The 21,288-nt window shown below is 41.3% G+C and overlaps 1 protein-coding gene across 1 annotated transcript; it reads left to right on the top strand.

Moving 5' to 3' along the window:
* The first annotated feature begins 14,590 nt into the window (after positions 1 to 14,590).
* Positions 14,591 to 19,609, top strand: gja4 (gap junction protein alpha 4). The gene is made up of 2 exons (XM_034094835.2): positions 14,591 to 14,896; positions 17,003 to 19,609. The coding sequence occupies exon 2, from the start codon at positions 17,012 to 17,014 to the stop codon at positions 18,158 to 18,160; it is 1,149 nt and encodes a 382-aa protein (XP_033950726.1). The 5' UTR covers positions 14,591 to 14,896; positions 17,003 to 17,011; the 3' UTR covers positions 18,161 to 19,609.
* The last annotated feature ends 1,679 nt before the right edge of the window (positions 19,610 to 21,288 follow it).

Raw genomic sequence — 21,288 nt, forward strand, 5'->3', positions numbered from 1 at the left:
TCCCCGATCACTGTGTGGAGGAGAACGGAGGTATCAGAAAAACAGCAGTGAGAACCAGCGGTGCCTCATTCCCTATCTCTCTCCCTCTCCCTCTCTCTGGTTCACAGGCAGTGCTCACCACTGAAATATTACCGGCAACCGATTGGTCCACAGGATCCTCAGCGGCCCCTCTGCGCTGCTCTAGGAGGGGCCAAATAAAACCGCGGGGACCGGGAAGGCCATCACACTGCAAATGAATCAATCTTGCAGCCCATTCAGCTACAGTATAATGCATGGTGATTTGTTTTATTAAAAAGAGTGATGTATGTTTCTATTCTATAGTAAGACCATCTGACACGTGTTTCCAATGCATTTCGTCACTGCAAAAAAAAATACTCTTAACTATAGGGCTTTCTTTATTGGTTGCCAAATGCAGTAGGCTACTTTGCTCTTAAAACCATACCTGCCTTTACAAAAGTAATACTTATTACTGACTCATAGGTTAATTATTGGAGGATCAAGGTCCTCTGTGATTTCCCAAGCTGTGTACCTGTTATGCATTACGGTATGATTAAAAAATCAGATAAATGTCCACCTAAATATTGACAATAACACACAGGATCGCGGTCCTCGGAGTAAAACACCTCAGTGATGATTTTAGCAGCGTAGCCGCCCATTCTGAATATGCAATCACGTCAGGCACTTAACTTAGACAGAGCTATTGTAAATGGGTCAGAGCAGAGAGAGAGAGAGAGAGAGAGAGAGAGAGAGAGAGAGAGAGAGAGAGAGAGAGAGAGAGTGTGTGTGTGTGTGTGTGTGTGTGTGTGTGTGTGTGCGCGTGCGTGCGTGCGTGCGCGCGCGCGCGTGCGTGTGTGTGTAAAAAGTCGTTTTCAATAGGCCATTTCATGATTGCAAGCAGGGCCGGACTGACAATAAGTCAGGCCGGGAATTATACACCCATGTGCCATTTTCCTGGATTTATTTGTGAATATGCAGCGATGCTGCCCATAGTGATAGCCCTATAGTTTAAATATACTATACCCAATAAGAAACATATGGACAGGGGTTACTATTTTAAAAAACTTGCAAATGTATTTGGGAACCTATCCATATGAACATATTTTAAGTGGGGGTGGACCTCAAATCCTCTAGGGGGGTCCAGGGGCAATTCATTTTGAAGTTAAATGCATCAATCTGGTGCACTTTGAGGGGGAAATAAAGAGACTACATCTATGGAAACACCCATATGAAACAGAACTGTATACATTTAAATAATCATAAAATCATAAGAACATGGCCATAACCAATAACATACCATATCCAATATTATTATGTTTTGGTTCATTTATAGTTGTGAGTGTCTGGACTCCTGAATCAGCCTCTCTTTTCTCCCTCCTCTCCCCCTGCACCTCTTTGAGGCAGCAGTAAAGACTAGTTTTAGTTCTCAACAAGTTTTTATCTCTCTCAGTCTGACAGCAGAGGACTCTCCCTCCACCTTATTGTTGAAACAGCTCCTTATATCTTTTAGAGCAGCTAGCTAACCAGATGCTAACAACAAAAAATACAAGTAGGCCTAAACGGTGCACGCTCGATCGCTCGTGCCACACATACACACACCCTCCCGAGCTTGAATGACACGCAGAGACCAATCGAGGGCTTTGATTTATGATCTGTATGACAGTGGCCTTGTCGGCAGGCCACGTCATGTAGAAAGACAGTCGCCCTGTGTGAGGCAGACCCACATTTGCGCAGCGTTGCGTTCACAATACATACAAAAAACAAGTAGTATTAATAAATCAAATGTTCCTGATCTTTTAAGCTTAATGTTAAAAATGTGTTCATTTTTCAAGCAGGTGTCTCATTACAATGTGTGAGGTAAAGAGAAGGCAGTGACAGACTGAACAGGTTTGCATACGTTTGTGTGCAACCTGGTTTTTTTCAGTTCCTAAAGGGGAACGCCACCTTCACAGGCGCTGTGCACTGCGTTAATTTCTCTTCATGCTGAATAAATACATTCATCGCTGCTGCTATCACAGAGACAGAAACAGAGGCTCCTCAGAAGTCAGTGCAGAAGGACCCTACACCCACGAACCTTTTAGGGCAGACTGCACCTGGTCTGCCCCTGGCTCCGCCTCTGCCCAAGTGCTCTTAATTCCACTCAACCGGATTATAAAGAGAGATTGGAGGAGAAGGATCGGTCGCCACTACCACGGAGTAGGGGGCGGGTCGTAACAATGAGGCAACACATCGTTTACCCTCTTTGGGGTTTGATAAAGATTCATGGTAAACCAAAGCACTTTCAAAATGAACATGAGGTATAGTAAAAAATGACATTATTCGATGGCCAACTGGCAACCATTTCTCCTGCACTTTAATTTACAGCTGCAGCCCTTTAAGAAACAAAAGCCCTGTTTACTAATGAACAGCGGTGACAGATGTGGAACAGCTTGGTTGCATTGCCAGCATGTGGTTTAAGCACCATGGTCAGTGACACTGATGGTGTTACTAACTTTTTACACCAGAATGCTGATACTAAAAATAAATGATTTGACTTTCAGCATGAATGTGTCAATTCAACCATTTCAACAACAATTCAGAGTGGTGACTGAGACTGAGAAATTGATATAAAGGCCATTAAATGCCAGCTTAGTTTTAGGCTTAGTTTATTTGGAGAGAAATGTATTTTTCTCCTGGACGTCTTGACGACATTTGTTTTTGACCTGCATAACGTTTCCAGTCATAGCACACCAAAGTTTTGTTTATGGTGGATGGGTCAAAAAGATGCTGGACTTTGACTCAGTAGGCAGGCGTTTGTGTTCTGAATGAACTAAAAAGTCCAGGTTGACTATTTGAATTGACAGCCATAACTTAAACAACATAATTAATGACGAAACTATGAACTATAAAACCCAACCAAGTGTTGTTAAACATGCACTTTTGTTTTGTTTTGACAATTTACAATGTGTTAAAAACTGCAACCACCTGGATGAAATATGTTTCCCTTAAAAGTAATTGAGAATGAAGTGTAGTAGGTCTAGTTGTCACAGCGATTGCAGAAGGAGAGGGTTTCAGTAATTGTATTAAACATGCCCACCTGCCACCCCAGCTCTGCCATGGCACTCTATTTTCCACTGAGTTGTAACTCTCTCTCTCTCTCTCTCTCTCTCTCTCTCTCTCTCTCTCTCTCTCTCTCTCTCTCTCTCTCTCTCTCTCTCTCTCTCTCTCTAAGCCAATCTAATGAATATTTATCGGTTCACTGGGTCAAGGTGTAATATCCATATTTTCAACACGACACAACACACATCTAACCCTTCATGTATGTGGCAAGACATTAGTCACTGGGCTCAAATCGTTTATAGTTCGGCCTTGCGCCACCTGCTTCACCGCCTGCTAGCAGATCTGTTTGTATCTTCATTGTCATTCATCCCAACTACACTAAAGCCATATGTCAGGAAGCCCTGACCCCAGCTCACTGTGGACAAAGTCAACCCACTAGTTGCTATTTGCACACCTTTCCTGCTGATCTGGAGATTGAAGTTCAGAATTGCCATGGTCACATTTAAAGTGGAAATGCTAATTCCTGCTCCAGAATCATTGGCTGGATAGTTATTGGAAAAAAACCATAAACCCCCCCCCCCCTTTAGAAAACAAATGAAAGTCAATGGTCAAAAACAAATAGTAATCTTTCTCTCTCACCTGCTGCCTGGGAAATGCAAAGTCTTAAATAAATACTTTGCGCTGCCTTTTCCCCACATACCATCAGCATATACAAATACACATCATAGCCAATATTTACAGTCCTCCACTATTTTACATCACTGTAGAATTCAAGAGGTGCTTGGTGACAGAAATGAAAGTATGTAAGTAAGTATTTGCAATGTATAGAGATATACACAAAGCATTAATTACATTTTAATCCAGTTACTTATCACATAAGTACCCATTAGAGGGTTTTCCGTCTTCGCAGGCTCATGTTTACTCATGGTTGCAGTGCATTATCAATGTCAATTGATCACCGAAAAAAAGGAAGACAGCGCATCAATTGATCCTCAACGAAATGCGATGAGCTCTATCCATGGCTAATCCCCTTTGGGCCTTTATATGTGGGGAAACTTGCTGATCTGTCATGTCCTCCTTTTCTAATAATGCTGTCATCAGCTGCCAATGTGCACTTGCATGGCGTCGCTCCAAGCTGGCTGAGATCAATAGTGCTTGTCAGGGAGGGGGTCCCTAGGCGTAAAAGGGCTCGGAGACGCATGGTAAGTAGACCAGATAGGGGATCTAGTGCAATGCTCCTATTGGATATGGACAGTTCAACAGTGAGACAGGACACTGTGTTTAACCATGGGATGTATAGGTCATGCATAGATATAGTATAAGCTAATGGGAATTCTACCAAGATTTCTGAGCCAGTGCCACTGAATTGTCCAATAAAAAGGGAGGAAATCTGATCAAAAATGTCTGAGATGCAGGATGCAGCTGTATTGAGTTGTTAGTGTAGTGTGATATCACCCTTCTCCCATCGGCCTACCATACATACTGTATTTTTATATATATACTGTATTTATATACTGTATATACACTGTATAGACTGTATATATACACTTCAGAAGATATACAGCTCTGACATTGTCATGCATATTTCATCAAACAACATGCAAGGCTGAGGAACCCATAGCGCATGTAGCTATGACATCTTTACTAACCAGGCCGCGCTGATAGACACACACCGCTTCCTCTGCTGGAAATGTACTGTTAATGTGACAGACTGAACAATTCGTCTGCTGTCCCTTTCAACATCCAAACACACAACCACACAATACAGACAGAACATTATCTCTCATTATGTAACCCCAGAAGAAGAAGAAGAAGAAGAAGAAGAAGAAGAAGAAGAAGAAGAAGAAGAAGAAGAAGAAGAAGAAGAAGAAGAAGAAGAAGAAGAAGAAGAAGAAGAAGAAGAAGAAGAAGAAGAAGAAGAAGAAGAAGAAGAAGAAGAAGAAGTGATGTTTTTACTTAGTCTTGCAGATTACAATATAAAACATATCACATGAACATACCTTTTCCTCAGAGGTTGCTATGTTTACACTATCAGCCAAATCAATTTGTCATTTTAAGACATTCCTTTCATATGAGAGCATACATTATTTCAAAGGCAGTGCTGCTGTGTATGGAGCCTGTCACTATTCCTCATGGATAACACAAAGGCAGCCTATCATAAAAAGAACCAGATAGCTGAGCCAACAGTATGAGAAACTAATTAGAAACTAAGAGTCAACACCCCTGTTAGCAGCTCTGTAACGCTATACTTAGCCACAGTGGATCATTGAGCTAACATCAGCATGCTTACACTGACAATGCTAACATGGTGATGTTTAGCAAGTGCAATTATTACAATGTCAGGGACTTTAATATCCATTAAAGTTAATGCACTATAATTAGCAATTAACCTAGATTATCAATTAATATGTAACCCACATCATCGTACCAGGACTGAGGACATATACTGTATGTATAGGGAGGAAGTAGTGACGGATGGATAGAACTGAAAAATGCAGGTCTTTAACCCAGGACACCATTCACTTGTTAGGTAACTTTCATACTTAAGTATAACACCACCCTCGCAGTCAATTGAACCAAAACAGAATCTTTCCCTAAACCTTTCTAAGCGGTTTTGTGCCACGACAGATTCTGAAATGCAGTGGTTTGCACATAATGACAGAAAGTGCACGAAAAATAATGATCACCTAATTATGGCACAAGAAGAAAGGATTAACACTGAACAGTTCAGCCATCTTTTTCTTCTTCTTCTTCCTCTTGACATTAAATTATAAACACGCATGACTTAAAGGTCCCATGTCATGCTTTTCTGGATATTACTCGTCCCCTTGTGTGTTATGAAGGGGTTTCTGCATGTAAATGGTCTGCAAAGTCACAAACCCTCAAAGTACACCCTGTAGCGAGTAAAACTCTAACACAGAAAATACATGTCTATGCTGCCCCAGAACACCTCGTTGGAGATTTCTTTTTTTCCATTGTGTTCTTCCTGGGTACAGTGACCAATCCTGCCGATTTCTCCTCCCTGAGACAGCGGGACGCCAGCCAGGGTGTGTGTTCGGTGGGTTTTGCTGTGTCTCGCTGTCTCGCAGACGGCCACTGGGCTCTTGGGGGGGGGGGGGGAGCTCCAACAAGCCGTTTAGGACAGAGAGTGAACACATACTATACAGAGATGCTGTATGAGAAACCAATGCGATTTTGGAAAATTGCACAATATAAATATATTTTAGTATACCTCAACAATGGAATTATGATCAGTCGAAATGGCCATGACATGGGACCTTTAAGTCTGAACACAGCAGACAACAGCATTATAAAAACAAAAATAGTGCATGTGGGTGCACACTTACATTCTCTGTCTTACTGTTACATAAATCCCATGAATGTTTGAGATTAAGTTAGCTTCATCATCTCTCAATCAGTGATTGATAAAGTTTCTATCGGGTCACTATCAGCCTGTCACTCATTCTTTCACACACAGTGACGTCACGAGCTACCCACAATGCAACACGCGCCATATATATATATAAATATGCCATTTTCCTGGAGGTGCTAATATCCTGGAAGTGCAAATATAAACAGCTAGCTAACGTAGCCAGGCAGAGCGCATTCGTTTTCTTTTCTGAATTAACGACCGAAGAAATCGCTGCATGACTTCGGATTACATCTCTGGACTTGAGGGGTGTGCTCTAGGTCGTTACCAGCGTAAACTAGAGCTGTGTGGGTTGTCGGATTGCCCTTACAGACTGCCTGCAGATGTATGGAAAAACGACCCTCGAAAGTGGCCTTCGTCGATTTTGGCTGCATCTACGTCTAATTTCTGGAAACACCAGGTGAATACCCCACTTGTCACAATAATATTATCATGCCATTGCATATGTGGTATTTTAGAGTTGACAAGATATTGATTAAGGCAATAGACTATGATATTCAGTACAGGAAGCTTAGCAACACCTAGACGGTGTACGGCTGCTTGCACCTCGCGTAAAACGGCGGATACCGGAAGTAACGGTATCCGCATTTAACTCTATATTAGATTCTGTTGGTTTCTGTCAGAGTGTAAATAAACCAACCCACTGTTATAATCACACTCTCGACCTTGTTCTGACTTATGGTATTGAAATTGAGCAACTATTAGTCGAACCGCATAATCCTGCTTTATCCGACCATTTCTTAGTAACTTTTGAAGTACTGTTACTAGACTACAAAGCATTAGTCAAAAGCTCTTGCAGCAGAAACCTATCTGTTAGTGCTATAGCCACATTTAAGGAAGAGATTCAACCAATACTTAACTCGATAGCATGTCTGCATGTAGGGGAGGAAACTTATACAAAATGTACACCACCCCAAATTGATCATGTTGTTGATAGTGCTATAGATGCGCTGCGAATAAAATTAGATTCTGTTGCTCCTTTGAAAAAGAAGAAAATAAAACAACATAGATTAGCTCCATGGCATAATGCCGAAACCCGCAAAATAAAGCAAAAGTCTAGACAACTTGAAAGGATATGGCGTTCCACTAAACTTGAAGAATCTCGTTTAATTTGGCATATTACTCTCAATGAATATAAGAAAGCACTGCGTAAAGCGAGCCTACTACTCTTCATTAATAGATGAGAATAAGAATAATGCAAGATTTCTTTTCAGCACTGTAGCCAGGCTGACAGAGAGTCACAGCTCGATTGAGCCTTCTATTCCCTTAGCACTCAGTAGTAATGATTTTATGTGCTTTTTTAACGATAAAATTGTTACTCTTAGAAACAAAATTAATGACCTCTTGCCTTCGACCAGTATAGTGTTATCAACAGCTCCCGGAATCGTAAGTTCTAATATTACACTAGATAGTAAACTAGAATGCTTTTCAGCCATAAACCTTAAACAATTACATTCAATGATTCTCTCTTCTAAACCATCAACGTGTATGTTAGACCCAATTCCAACTAAGCTGTTGAAGGAAGTTTTTCCATTAATTAGCACTTCTTTATTAAATATTATGAATATGTCTTTATTATCAGGCTATGTTCCACAATCATTCAAAGTAGCAGTGATAAAACCGCTTCTTAAAAAGCACAACCTCGATCCAGAGGTTTTAGCCAACTATAGACCTATTTCTAATCTTCCGTTCCTCTCAAAAATTCTTGAGAAAGCGGTCGCAAAACAGTTGTGTGATTACTTAAAAAACAATGATTTATTTGAAGATTTTCAGTCTGGCTTTAGAACACATCATAGCACAGAGACAGCTCTGGTTAAAGTCACAAATGATATTCTAATAGCCTCAGACAAGGGACTTGTCTCTATTCTTGTTTTGCTCGATCTTAGTGCTGCATTTGATACTATCGACCATGATATCCTATTGCAAAGACTAGAGCACTTAGTTGGCATACAGGGAACTGCTTTAGGCTGGTTTAGGTCCTATCTATCTGAACGCTCTCAGTTTGTACGTGTTAACGATGAATCTTCCACGCAAACCAAAGTTAGCCATGGAGTGCCACAGGGCTCAGTGCTCAGTGCTATTCTGTTCACATTATATATGCTTCCGTTAGGCAATATTATAAGGAATCATTCTGTAAACTTTCATTGTTATGCGGATGATACTCAACTATATTTATCAATCAAGCCTGATGAAATTAATCATCTAAATAAAATTCAAGACTGCCTTAAGGACTTAAAAACGTGGATGACCTTAAACTTTTTGATGTTAAACACGACCAAAACTGAAGTTATTGTACTTGGCCCGAAGAATCTACGAAACAAATTATCTAAAGACATACTAACTATGGATGGCATTAATTTGGCCTCCAATGAGACTGTAAGGAATCTTGGTGTTATATTTGATCAGGATTTATCCTTTAACGCCCACATAAAATCAATTTCAAGGACCGCCTACTTCCATCTACGTAACATTGCAAAAATCAGGCATATCTTGCCTCAAAACGATGCAGAGAAACTAGTCCATGCATTTGTTACTTCTAGGCTGGATTATTGTAACTCTTTATTATCAGGGAGTACCAAGAAGTCAATCAAGTCGCTTCAGCTGATTCAAAATGCTGCGGCTCGTGTACTAACCAGAGTTAGGAAAAGGGACCACATTACTCCTGTTCTGGCTGCCTTACACTGGCTCCCTATAGAACACAGGATAGAATTTAAAATTCTTCTTCTCGCCTACAAAGCCCTTAATGGGCAGGCGCCATCTTACCTTAAAGAACTCATTATACCCTACTGTCCTACTAGGGCATTGCGTTCCAAGAATGCAGGGTTGTTGGTTGTTCCTAGAATCTTTAAAAGTACAATGGGAGCCAGAGCCTTTTCTTATCAAGCTCCACATTTGTGGAATCAGCTTCCAGTTTGTGTTCGGGCGGCAGACACCCTATCCGTTTTTAAGAGTGCGCTTAAGACCTTCCTTTTTGATAAAGCTTATAGTTAGGGCTGATTAGATTCAGCCCCTAGTTTTGCTGATATAGGCTTAGTTTGTCGGGGGACATCTTACTTCTTCCTTCTCTCTGTCTATACCCGTGTACACTCATGTTCCGATTAACCCAGCTTCCCCAAATGTCTTTCTTTTTGGTGTCTATATACGCTGGGATCCGGAGTCATGGATGATCCTGCGGTCCTGTGTCCTGGATCGCGAGCGCTGGATCTTGAGTCGTGGCTGTGGTCCTGGATCATAGGTCCTGGATGGATATCCTCGTGGATTCATCTTCCTATTATACACACATGCATTTCCAAACATTTGGACTACCTATGTTGCAAATGTATTATCTTTTCAATTTACACACGGCATCTATTGCACGTCTGTCCGTCCTGGGAGAGGGATCCCTCCTCTGTTGCTCTCCCTGAGGTTTCTCCCATTTTTCCCTTTAAAACTGGGTTTTCTTTGGAAGTTTTTCCTTGTACGATGTGAGGGTCTAAGGACAGAGGGTGTCGTATTGTCATACTGATATTCTGTACACACTGTGAAGACCACTGAGACAAATGTAACATTTGTGATATTGGGCTATATAAATAAACATTGATTGATTGATTGATTGAAGTACGGTGTCGCGCTCGGGCCAATACCCGTATGTGTGTGAAATAATTATTTTCAGGGAGGGGGCGGGGTTTGGAGGAACGGAGAGGAGACGGTGATCGCGGAAGCTTTCCTCCTGCCTTCATAAACTTTACACAAGTATTTATCAACTGAAAATAGCAAGAGGACATTCATACTCTGCAACCCAAGACTTGATTAAATCCACCATAAACCTGACATGACGATAACAAGTGTTTTTCAAAAAACACAAATCCCTCCCTGTGTGTCTCAACCGCAGCGACAGGGCCTGATTCAGAGCGGGTCATTCTGCTGTTGAGTCTGCTGTTGGTTCTGGACTGGTGTTGGTGGAGAAAGCAGACTGCTCCGTGTGTGGTGTCGCCGACTCGCTGTGCCGTTGTCACGTCTGTTCCTTGATCTCTGCGTCACCGACCAATTTGATATTCGTGTGACAAAAAAACAATTCAAAAATTAAAAAAACGTTATTGTCTAGCCGCGGCCGAAAAATCAAGAAGCAACCTTACTACTTATAATCGATAATCGAGCGGCGAGCTACTGAAAAGCTGCCCGCGATTGACGTGTTGGAGACCCCTGCACTAGTGCCCCTTTCACACCATCGCCTTTTCAGCTCCGGCTCGGAGCTAGAGCCTGAAAAGCGCCGGGTTTTCCAGTTCACACCCGAGCTGCGCCGGCTCTTAGCTCCGGAATCCGCTTCATTTCCAGCTCCCAAAAATTGTCGGTCCAGAGGCAAGAGCTTTGGAGCTAAGAGGTGGCGTCGCTTACGTCTCTCTTACGTCGAGGCGTGCAGGAAACTAAACCCACCTCCCCTGAACATGGGTCGACTGTTATGCCTGCCTACAAGCAGTAGTGCCTATAAACACACTTTATAAAGTCAGGCAACACTAACCAGGCTTCGTGTGATTCCGTTCACTGTTATCGATCATTGTGGAGAGAGGCAGACGTGTTGTTTTGTATTATTGCAGCTATCGGATGCAAGTAGTCAGTTTAGCTTCGGTTGCTATGCCAACATCACCCGTTTTATACCAGAGAAACTTTCATAACAACGTTGTGATACCAAACAGCGTCAATTCAGACTGACACACATTCACTTAGGCTAAGGGAACTGGGGATATGCATCAGCTGCTTGTGTGAGTCGGACAGTGAATACTTTAGAGCGGCCGCTGCAGTGTGAGCTAACCGGGAGCTAACGGGAGAATAAACTCCCGTGGAAGAGCAGCACTGCAGCGGTCGGTAAATGCTGCAGAAACACATTAATAAACAATGAACCACGGCACTCTGGAGAAAAGTATAAGGTTGGAGAAGTCGTTATTCAATTTATTCTGGCTTCGTGTGATTAAAAGCAACACGATCATCGACCCGACGCAGTTGTTGTTGTTGTGAGCTGCCGTTGGGGGGCAAATCAGCGATGTAAACGGTGACGTCATGACGCAGCAAGGGCAGCTCTGGGGCGCCAGTGGGCGGTGTGCACAGAGCGGGAGCTGAAAAGGGAAACCGGAGCTGAACCAGAAAAGCTCCCGCTCGGAGCTAGAAACTGAAAAGCGCTGGTGTGAAAGCCGCATGTATGATACATCAGGAGATCAACAATGCCTCATTATGGCATTAAGAAGGACCCCAGGAAGTAAATACATCACTACAATCAGTGGAATTCATCTTCTGGGGACCATGAATGTCTGGACAAAATGTTATGGCAATTCCTCCTATAGCCTACATGTTATTTCAATCTGCCCCAAAGGTCTGGGCAATTGCTATCCCTAAACCTTTCTCCTGATATGAGTATGAATGCACTGGTTTGACATCTACAGAACACTTGTATGTCAGTAAATAAAGAGGGATTGGGTAGAAGATATATTCTAGCCTGTTTATCCTACAAGGTTGGTTGCAGTTAATCATTTAGCAAAGCAATGTATGGTTGAATTACAGTTCCGCCATTTGTTATTCATAAAAAGAAAGGGACCTCAGCCCATGAAGATGCACACCTGTTTTATAGGTTTTAACACATGACAGAAAAAAAATGTTTCACCCTCAAACTTATTATTTGTTAACCTCACTCTGAATTAATGTCCCACTCCCACATTCATATCCGCATCATTGAGTTCACTGATGTATGCTCAGGACTGAATCAATCATAAAGTACAACATTGCATGTTAAAATGTGTCCAGCGGTGAGGAATTGATTGAAGATGAAGTTGGCAATTAGTTTCATTGATAACTGTTCCGGTGGGAAGGAACACAGCGAACACAGGAAGGCATAACACATCTCCTGAATGGAAACAGTCCCATTACTCTCTGTCGGCTGTCCTCACTTCTCTTCTTGCTATTCATCTACGGATGTAATGGCCAAAGAAAGAGCAAGAAACTGATCTGACAGAATGATTCACTGTCAATTTGCCAGACTTTTTATAAAGCTTCGCTCTGTCGGAGACGAACCCAGCCTCTTATCTCTTCCTATAATCTACATATTGACACATATGATAGTGCAGCACTGATTGGAAGGAGAATGCTTCTCTGCAAATACTTTAATTTGACTGAGTGCTGTGTCACAATGTGATAATTGAAGTGGCCATTAGCTACTTGATTTGTACCAACGTGATGTGGTGCTGAACAGCATCATGACTAGCGAGGCTAGTTTTTAAATTTGTGTCATCATGCATTAAAGATATCTGAATAGGATACTTACAATCAATCACTGTTTCAATGTATTATAGACGGAAGCCGGGGGCTCTGATGCTTATAGCAGTGTGCAGCCTTGAAATTGATTTAAAATAAGAAATGTAGTCTTCCAGCAATCCTTTTTGTTTACAGTTGTTGGCATCTTTCAGGCATGTTTTTTTAAAAGAAGCACATTTGTATTGAGTATACTGCCAAGATGTGCCTCAAGGTTTTGCATTACTCCACACACACACTCAATGGGTGAACACAGAGAATCTGAATTGTAGAAACATGTTAGACTTGTTTTGGATAGCCACATGTCCGCAAACAAAACCTGTGTACAGTACAGGCTGCTGAGCCTTGAAGAAAGAAAGCAAACAGGCTCAATTTTTATAAGCAAAAAAACAAGGTTAGATAATGCTGCATAACAGAGCTCAATACCATCATCTATTCTATAATACCACAAAGTAGAATTTTCTATTATTTACATAGGCAGAGTTTAAACCGTGATATGTCATGAGTGGTCAGTAATTAGATAGATCACGTAAATCTAGCACACAGACTCAGAGTAGTGCTTTGATTTACATATGATTTCTAATTCAGTAGATACAGTTTGTGCATACAAATTATTGCATACATTATGAAATTAAAACATTATAAACCTTATGTCAAACTGAATACATACTTAGTATTACTAAGCAGCTACCTAACTGTCAAATCTATTCCAGCAGGGGAATAAATAGTCAGATTATTTGCATAATTACATTTAGCTATACCAGACTATAAAAATAAAAACACTCCAGTAAAATATGTACTAAAATAAAATCATGTACATAATTGTCAACAATGTGTACCTTAAGTGTCCATGTTCAATACCCTGTCCACTTATATAATATAATATACACTGTCAGTGTTATATTATTATATAAGTGGATGTTATTGATGATGAATTCAGAAGTATAGCCCACTTTAATGTTGCAGTTGGCAGGGATGGAGCTTATTTTAAAAGCTTTATATAGTTGTGTATAGTAGCACCTTTACAATTACCTCGTTTTTTGCAGATGTATTAACTTGTATCCAAATCTTAATCTATAAAGAAACTATACCAGTAGGCAGTAGAGTAAAAAGGGAAGTGTATGCAGAAATACTCAACAAAGAAAGTACCTTGGGTAAATGGATTTTTTACAACTCATCCTTCATCCTCATTTTAATATTGATTGGAAAAGAAAATAACTTGACCTAAAAACACAATTTCCCCACAGTGTGGTCACAGTTTGAAGTATGTGAGCTTGATGTAAGACAGTGGCATTACCTATGATACTGATGAGCAAAAAACCTAGAGTTTTACCGGATAATGTAGCTGATGTACAGTTACGAGCTCGAGAAATCGACTCAAATAATTAAGATTCACATTCCAGACATATATGCGTCATGTGTTTTTCGGAAATATGGTGAATGGCGCCCTTGTGTGGCGTCATGGAAAATTACACGTGTGCACGGATGACAGAAAGTCCCGTTAGTCATCTGATTTTAACTATTCTTATGAAAAATGAAAAATATTATCTGATTGTGTAAGAATATGCTAAAAATGACCAATATTTTAAAATAGAAAAGAAAAGAAAACAATAAAACCCATTTGATTTACAATGGATTGTAGAAGACAAGTACCAACGTGTTTTTCTTTCTTACCAAGTTACTTAATTTGATTGTAATTATGGAGCTGAATTACAATACTACTATACTGACTGTTTCCTTTAAACGACTATCTCAATATTTCCAGTGCCCCTTCCTTCCCTGACTTTTAAGCTTCTCCCCCCTCCTCTCACTTTAAAGTAATCCAAGTCAGGCGATGTTCCCCTTGTAATTAATGCAAATTGGTGGTCTTTAAACAAAGTTAAAATCAAAACGCCCGAGCGCAGTTAACTAAAGAGCTACTTTAGATTCATACATCCCATTTCCTGGACCAAGTTCCCGAGGGAAGGGCCAAATAAACAGGCATGGGAAAGTTCTCCGCACTTTTTCCGATTACATCGATTCTTTTTAAAGAAGGCATAACACAAACCGACTGCTTATTGCCACCGTAGGCAGCGGAGTGGGACATTAAAGTACACTGAGTGCTGAGACCAGTACGCCAATAAGGAGACAACCCCCGCTTCACAAGAGAGAAAGGTAAGAACATTTCCCAATTAGGAACAAAACACAGATTAGCATTGTTTATCTCGAACAAAAAAACACTTTCATTGTTTACAAAGGACATAATATGTCCCTGCAGCTTTAATTTGTTGTCAAAGAGTGAATGATGATGTTGTTTTAAATCCCCTTAAAGAACAAATATTGTATTTATTATAATTGACTTTTAGTGCCTAGAATACTTTTTATTGACTATTGGAAGTGAATTTAGCTTTTATGTAATTATTTTATGACTTTGTGCATTCCGATCTAATACATTTCAGGATGAACTTCTGAATATGAATTTCTAATTACAGTGAATCTTGAGTTTTTTAACTATTATTTATTTATCCTGCTTAGTTAAAGACATATTTTTAAATGTGTACTGGTAACAAAAAAAGAACTAAGTAATCAAATAATAAGAATAGAAAAGGCTGTACAATAAAGAAGACTTATTACTAGTCATCCTATGTCTTACTATGTTGCAAATGTATTATCTTTTCAATTTACACACGGCATCTATTGCACGTCTGTCCGTCCTGGGAGAGGGATCCCTCCTCTGTTGCTCTCCCTGAGGTTTCTCCCATGTTCCCTTTAAACTGGGTTTTCTTCGGAAGTTTTTCCTTGTACGATGTGAGGGTCTAAGGACAGAGGGTGTCGTATTGTCTTACTAATATTCTGTACACACTGTGAAGACCACTGAGACAAATGTAACATTTGTGATATTGGGCTATATAAATAAACATTCATTCATCATCACTAGTCCAGTGAAAAGCGTGTGTGTCTGTGGCATTTATGATAGTGTTTTACTGTATTTTATATATGTAGATTATGGATTTATGAATTGCCTTATTTCATCTTGTGGTTCTCTCTGATGGTTCTCTCTTACTCGTATGTCGGTATTCTGTAGTATATGTAATACACAGTACTACTTTGGCCAATACTCTCAGTGGTGGATCACTTTTGAACTTTTTTTGAATTATGAGTAGAGGTGGATCGGAGAGAGAGAGGGGTCTAAAATGCAACAAGGGAATCAAACCTGTGCTTATCTGTGGCACGAAGTACTCGGCTTCCAAAGCACTCCCCAGTTATCATGTTTTTGCCAGAATCCCTGACAGGCCATTGTCTTGTCTCATCCTGTTAGAAGGGTTCGTGTTTTCACTATTAGCAAGTTTTCTTTTCTCAGAGGGGAAGAAATAACAAAAAAACATAAAAAGGTCTAAACAAATAGACAAGTGTCACAGCAGTGCCTCAACTCTCCCACACACAGGATGTTTACTCAGATGCGTGTGCACGTGTGTGTGTGTGTGTGTGTGTGTGTGTGTGTGTGTGTGTGTGTGTGTGCGTGCGTGCGTGCGTGCGTGCGTGCGTGGGTGCGTGCGTTGAGCTTCCCGACAATAACTGACTGTCACTCATCGTTAACAATTTCTATTCATCTCCCCTCAATACTTTTGATCAGCCACCTTGTGATTTGTCGCAGCGTTAATTGATTCATAAATTCAATTACAACTGTGAATGTAACAACAAAGAGGTATAATGTTAAAGTTTGAGGGGCTTCACTTCACTCCAGTTTAAAGAGTGAACGTGTACACTAGTTCCTTTCATATTTAATGTCAGCTTGTGTTTTTGTTTCCCTGCCTTTTAGTGGATGGAGGCTTTGTTTTTTCACCCTAAAAATGGTGTGAGCTCATGAAATAACTAATAAGGGGCGCTGCAGCCAGATACACATTTTTCCACCATAAAAAATACACCATTATACTGTAAAGGTTAGAGAAATGCAGCTCATTTGTTGCTTATAGAAATCATTAAACACTTACGCATAAGCTGCCTGTTAATGAAAAGCACTTGAGGATTTTATAGTGGAAATAAAATGTAGCAATTAGGTGTTAATTGGCACATTCAAGCCAATCTGTTCAGCTATGTAGCCGTAAACGAGTATGTGGATAAACTGTACAGCTTGCATAACAGATGCAACACAAGCAGAAAGGTATAACGGGATCCAGGCACTCGAAGTTCCCATTGGAGTGAATACATGAGTAAACTCTGAAGTCTCTCAAACATCTTCTCATCTTTCCCTATCTTTTGTCTACAAACTGTCCCTCTTAGGAGCAGAGGATGTCCAGAGCTGACTGGTCCTTCCTGGAGCACCTACTGGAGGAGGGTCAGGAGTATTCAACAGGCGTTGGCCGAGTCTGGCTTACTGTCCTCTTCCTGTTTCGCATGCTGGTGCTGGGAGCCGCTGCAGAGTCTGCTTGGGACGACGAGCAAGCCGATTTTGTCTGCAACACGAAACAACCTGGCTGCCCTGCCGTGTGCTACGACAAAGCCTTCCCCATCTCCCACTTTCGCTACTTTGTCCTCCAAGTCATCTTCGTGTCCACGCCGACCATCTTCTACTTTGGATATGTGGCTATAAGGGCTGGGAATGCCAAGAGAAAAGAGGAGGATGCGAAGGAGGCGGAAGAAGGTAGTGGAGGACGCAAGAAAGGAAAAATAGAAGTCAAATGGGGCAATACAAGTGCGACTAAAGACAATGCACAAGAGGAGAAACAAGAGGGTGGTGGGAAACGTGGAAGAGCGGAAAAAACTCCACCCGAGGCTCCTAAACTGAAAGGCAGGTTGCTGTGTGCATACGCATTCAGCATCCTGTTAAAAGTCCTCTTAGAAGTTGGCTTCATCCTCGGGCTGTGGTTTATTTACGATGGTTTCATCATTGCAGCGAAGTTCCAGTGCACGGCGTACCCCTGTCCTCACACGGTGGACTGCTTCGTTTCTCGACCCACGGAGAAGACCATCTTCACCATCTACACTCAGGTGATCGCTGCCATCTCTTTGCTACTCAACATCATAGAGCTCCTCCACCTCCTTCAGCTTGCCATCTCCCATCGGCTGGAGAAAAGCTACCATGCCGAGCAACAAGACTGCCTACCTCGGGCAGAGCAGGTACCGGCCCAACAGGAGGCTCCAGAACTCCCAACGGAGCCATCAGAGCCGTACAATGCAGGGGGTCATGTCAACTTACCCGTCCAGGGAGAAGCCGCATGCTACCAAAACCCCTGTGAAAGCTACGGGGATCTGGCTATAGAGGTGAACTGGGGATCTAGGGAGAATATGAATGACCTTCTTCCCAGTTACGTGAACTGCATGGGGGCTATGAGGACATCCCATAACCCCAGAGTCCATTATAAAAAACATGCACATCATAATGGGAAAAGCGGTAAGCCTGCCCATAAAGCACACTCAAAGCAGAAGCATTATGTGTGAGGCAGTCAGCTGTGGTAATGTATTGTTTATCACCATGAAAGCTTTGTTTAGTCTTCCAGTTTTTTTTTTTTAGATAAATGTAATCCTGCACATGACACCTGACTGTCAGGAGTGCGCAGTGAGAGCTTAAACGAAGGAGAGACGAAGAACAGCTACTGCACTGTGATCCTGATGCCTCGGAGGCAGGCAAGCAAACAGCGATTTACCAGATCAATTGAACTATTCAAAACACAAGATTTTGAGAACACTCCCCAAGGCAAACAAAATGACACTACACTATGAGAGAGACTGCAGTCATAAGATGCCATAATGTCTCATTTTAGGGTTTTAGGGCGGAATGCTACAGTGGGGGAACTGTGCAATGGGGGGTCTGCCGATGGGCTGGGGATATTCCATGATCGTGTTTGAGGGAGTATTAAGATGAAACAGATTCAAGCGTATTCCTCTGAGATTTGCACTGCAACCCCTAGAGTACTTTAAGACCCCCCCCCCTCCTCTGTCTCCCATGGTTCTGTCCCCACGATGGAATGTATGCTCTCTGGATCACGCTCTACTCCCAGGAGGATAATGGCTACGTGGATGCGGGCATGCATGCATGCACACACACAATGCACTTTTCCCCTTTCACCCAGTGAGTGTCTGTCCCTCAAGTTGCGGATATGAACTGGGGAAGTTGTTGGTAAAGCGAATGAAACCAAAGGAATTCTGGGATTGTTAATGACTTATAACCATAGCATTTTAGCTATGAAGAAAGAGCCACAGAGAGGACCACTGCATTGAAGTTTGTGGGAGCTGAATAATGGAGGAAAGACAAGCCACAAGTCGGATAATCCAAACTTTTTCCAGAGCTTGAGAGAGTTAAGATGCATTAGCGATTGCACACGGAACGGACTGAAAGCGGTACACAAATGGACAGATCTTTAATAAATGGAAATTACTGAATAATTGTGCAAACTGTATTACTTTTTTTACGTTTAAAGAATGATGAAGAAATACCAGTGTTAATATTTATTATTTTGTTTAAAATAAAGTTTCAAGTGCTACTCTAAATGAATGATGACACTGTCAATTGTTGTTATAGTTTTCATATCGATATAACACAAACACTACCGCACGATTCCTGTTAAAAAATCAAGTCACAAGTCTTAAACCTTAATCAAGTTATTATGCGCTCTTTACCAAATGTAATGCCAATTTGCAATTTCCTTTTTTGCTGCCCACCTCATAGTTTTTGTATGCAAACAAAATTGTCTTTTGGTTTCTTCAGGGTTTGCTTCAGCAAATTGTGTGGATCCTGTTGGATTAGATCTGGGGAGTGAATTGTCAATTTCCTGAGAATGAATAGGGGTCGATTGGTGGATTCAGTGTATGAAAGGAAATTAATTAATTTTTGGAACATTCATTTAATCTTTCGGCTTATAGTTATCATTTTCAAGTAAAAAGGCAAAGTCCAAGGGAAGTCACAAGTCATCTTTGTTAAAGTCTATGTCATTGAATGTGTGAAACATACTATGGATTTTATACAGAGACTGCGTTCCATACATGATGGTTTTATTACCTTTTCCCTCTGAAGGGATGAGATGTCTGTGGAGGGAGAATGTCTCTATCTATAGAGTGTATTGCTTCTGTGTCCGACTGCTATCCAAATACTGCCACAATAGGGAGGCTCTGAATCACTCAAGATAAAGCTTTTTGGGAAGAATAGAAGGAAGGAGGTGTGTAGAAGTGGACGAGTCCTACAGGCTATCGTGAGCAATATCTTCTCAGGGGGGAAAATTGAGGGAATTAACTCTGATTTATTGGCTGTTTTCAACTCCGTCGCTCTGGCTGCACGGGGGAGAAAAGCATCAATTATATGCCAGTAAAAAATTGACACAGCGCTTTATACAGGCTCTATTTAATATCCCCTGTGGAGTCCTGACTGTTAAAAGCTGTTTTTTGTGGAAAGCATTTGATAAAATCCAGCACCTTCAACAAAGGTGTTCTCCCAGGCTCCGAATGAATGCAGCCATATGTCTTTTCAGAATTGCAGCCGAAGCACTCTGGAATACGGTGCTCATTTCCAGGAATTCACCGGACTTTCTCCATGATGATTAGCTGTTATCTATAGCAGGAAAGAGGGTTTATGGGAAATTCAAGTGAGACAGGTTCTCATAAAACAAACCCCTTCAACTGTGTGAGAGCGGTAACAAGCAGCTGAAAACTAAAATTAAAAACACTTTCCTTTCATTGCTTCAGTTTTATCAAAATGTTTTACGATCTAATAATAATAATAATAATCTGTCCTCAGAGTGGAATGTGTTTTTATTGTGGGCAGCCTCTCCCTGCTGAGGATAAATTGGCAGATACTTTTGAGAGAACAATCCAAACAGAGCCTGCTGAAGCTGCCCAGTTCAATGCATGTTCACAAAAAGTTGGCTGGCATATCCTCACACTCTTGTTATCTCAGTGTGTTGGTGCAAGTGTGTGCGCACTTGTGAATGCGTCCACGCGAATGTTCATGTGTGTGTTTTCACAAAAAGCCAGAGGGTCACGGAACAGATTGCACAGGGCAACCCATATCGGCCGTCTGCTGCCAACCGAAGCCGTCAGCGGAACAGCGCTCTCTGTTACATTCATCTTCCTTATAGCCGATCAAACTGAAGAAACCCAACGCCCTGTGATATTCTTTCACAACAACATTCCAGTTTGTTCCTCTACAGTTAATATCTACCCAACAGAGAAACTGTAGCCTTACAATCAAGCAGTTGTCATTGGTTGGTTACTTGATTCTCACATCTAGACTTTTCCCAAAACAATGAAATCAGACACACACTACTTTCTGAGGATATTCCCACAAACACTTGACAATGCATATAATTGTTTGTGTAAAGCTGTGCACATAAAAGTAGGAGTTATTAGCTGGGAAGACCCCAATCTGTGGGACAGGTCATCCTCAACGGCTATACATGTAACCTCTGGGATCAGCTGCTATTCTCACTGCGTTTCCTGACATTGTTGGAGTCACTGCCGATGCATTTCCTCACGCTGGTCACACATTTAAAGAAAGGCAACATCTCATGGTGAGTGTTCACACACGCACAAATACACTACAGAGCACAACTTTTTACACTGTAAAGAAGTTCAAA

The sequence above is a fragment of the Pseudochaenichthys georgianus genome, chromosome 11 (assembly GCF_902827115.2).
Source record: "Pseudochaenichthys georgianus chromosome 11, fPseGeo1.2, whole genome shotgun sequence".
In the NCBI taxonomy this organism is placed as follows: Eukaryota; Metazoa; Chordata; class Actinopteri; order Perciformes; family Channichthyidae; genus Pseudochaenichthys; species Pseudochaenichthys georgianus.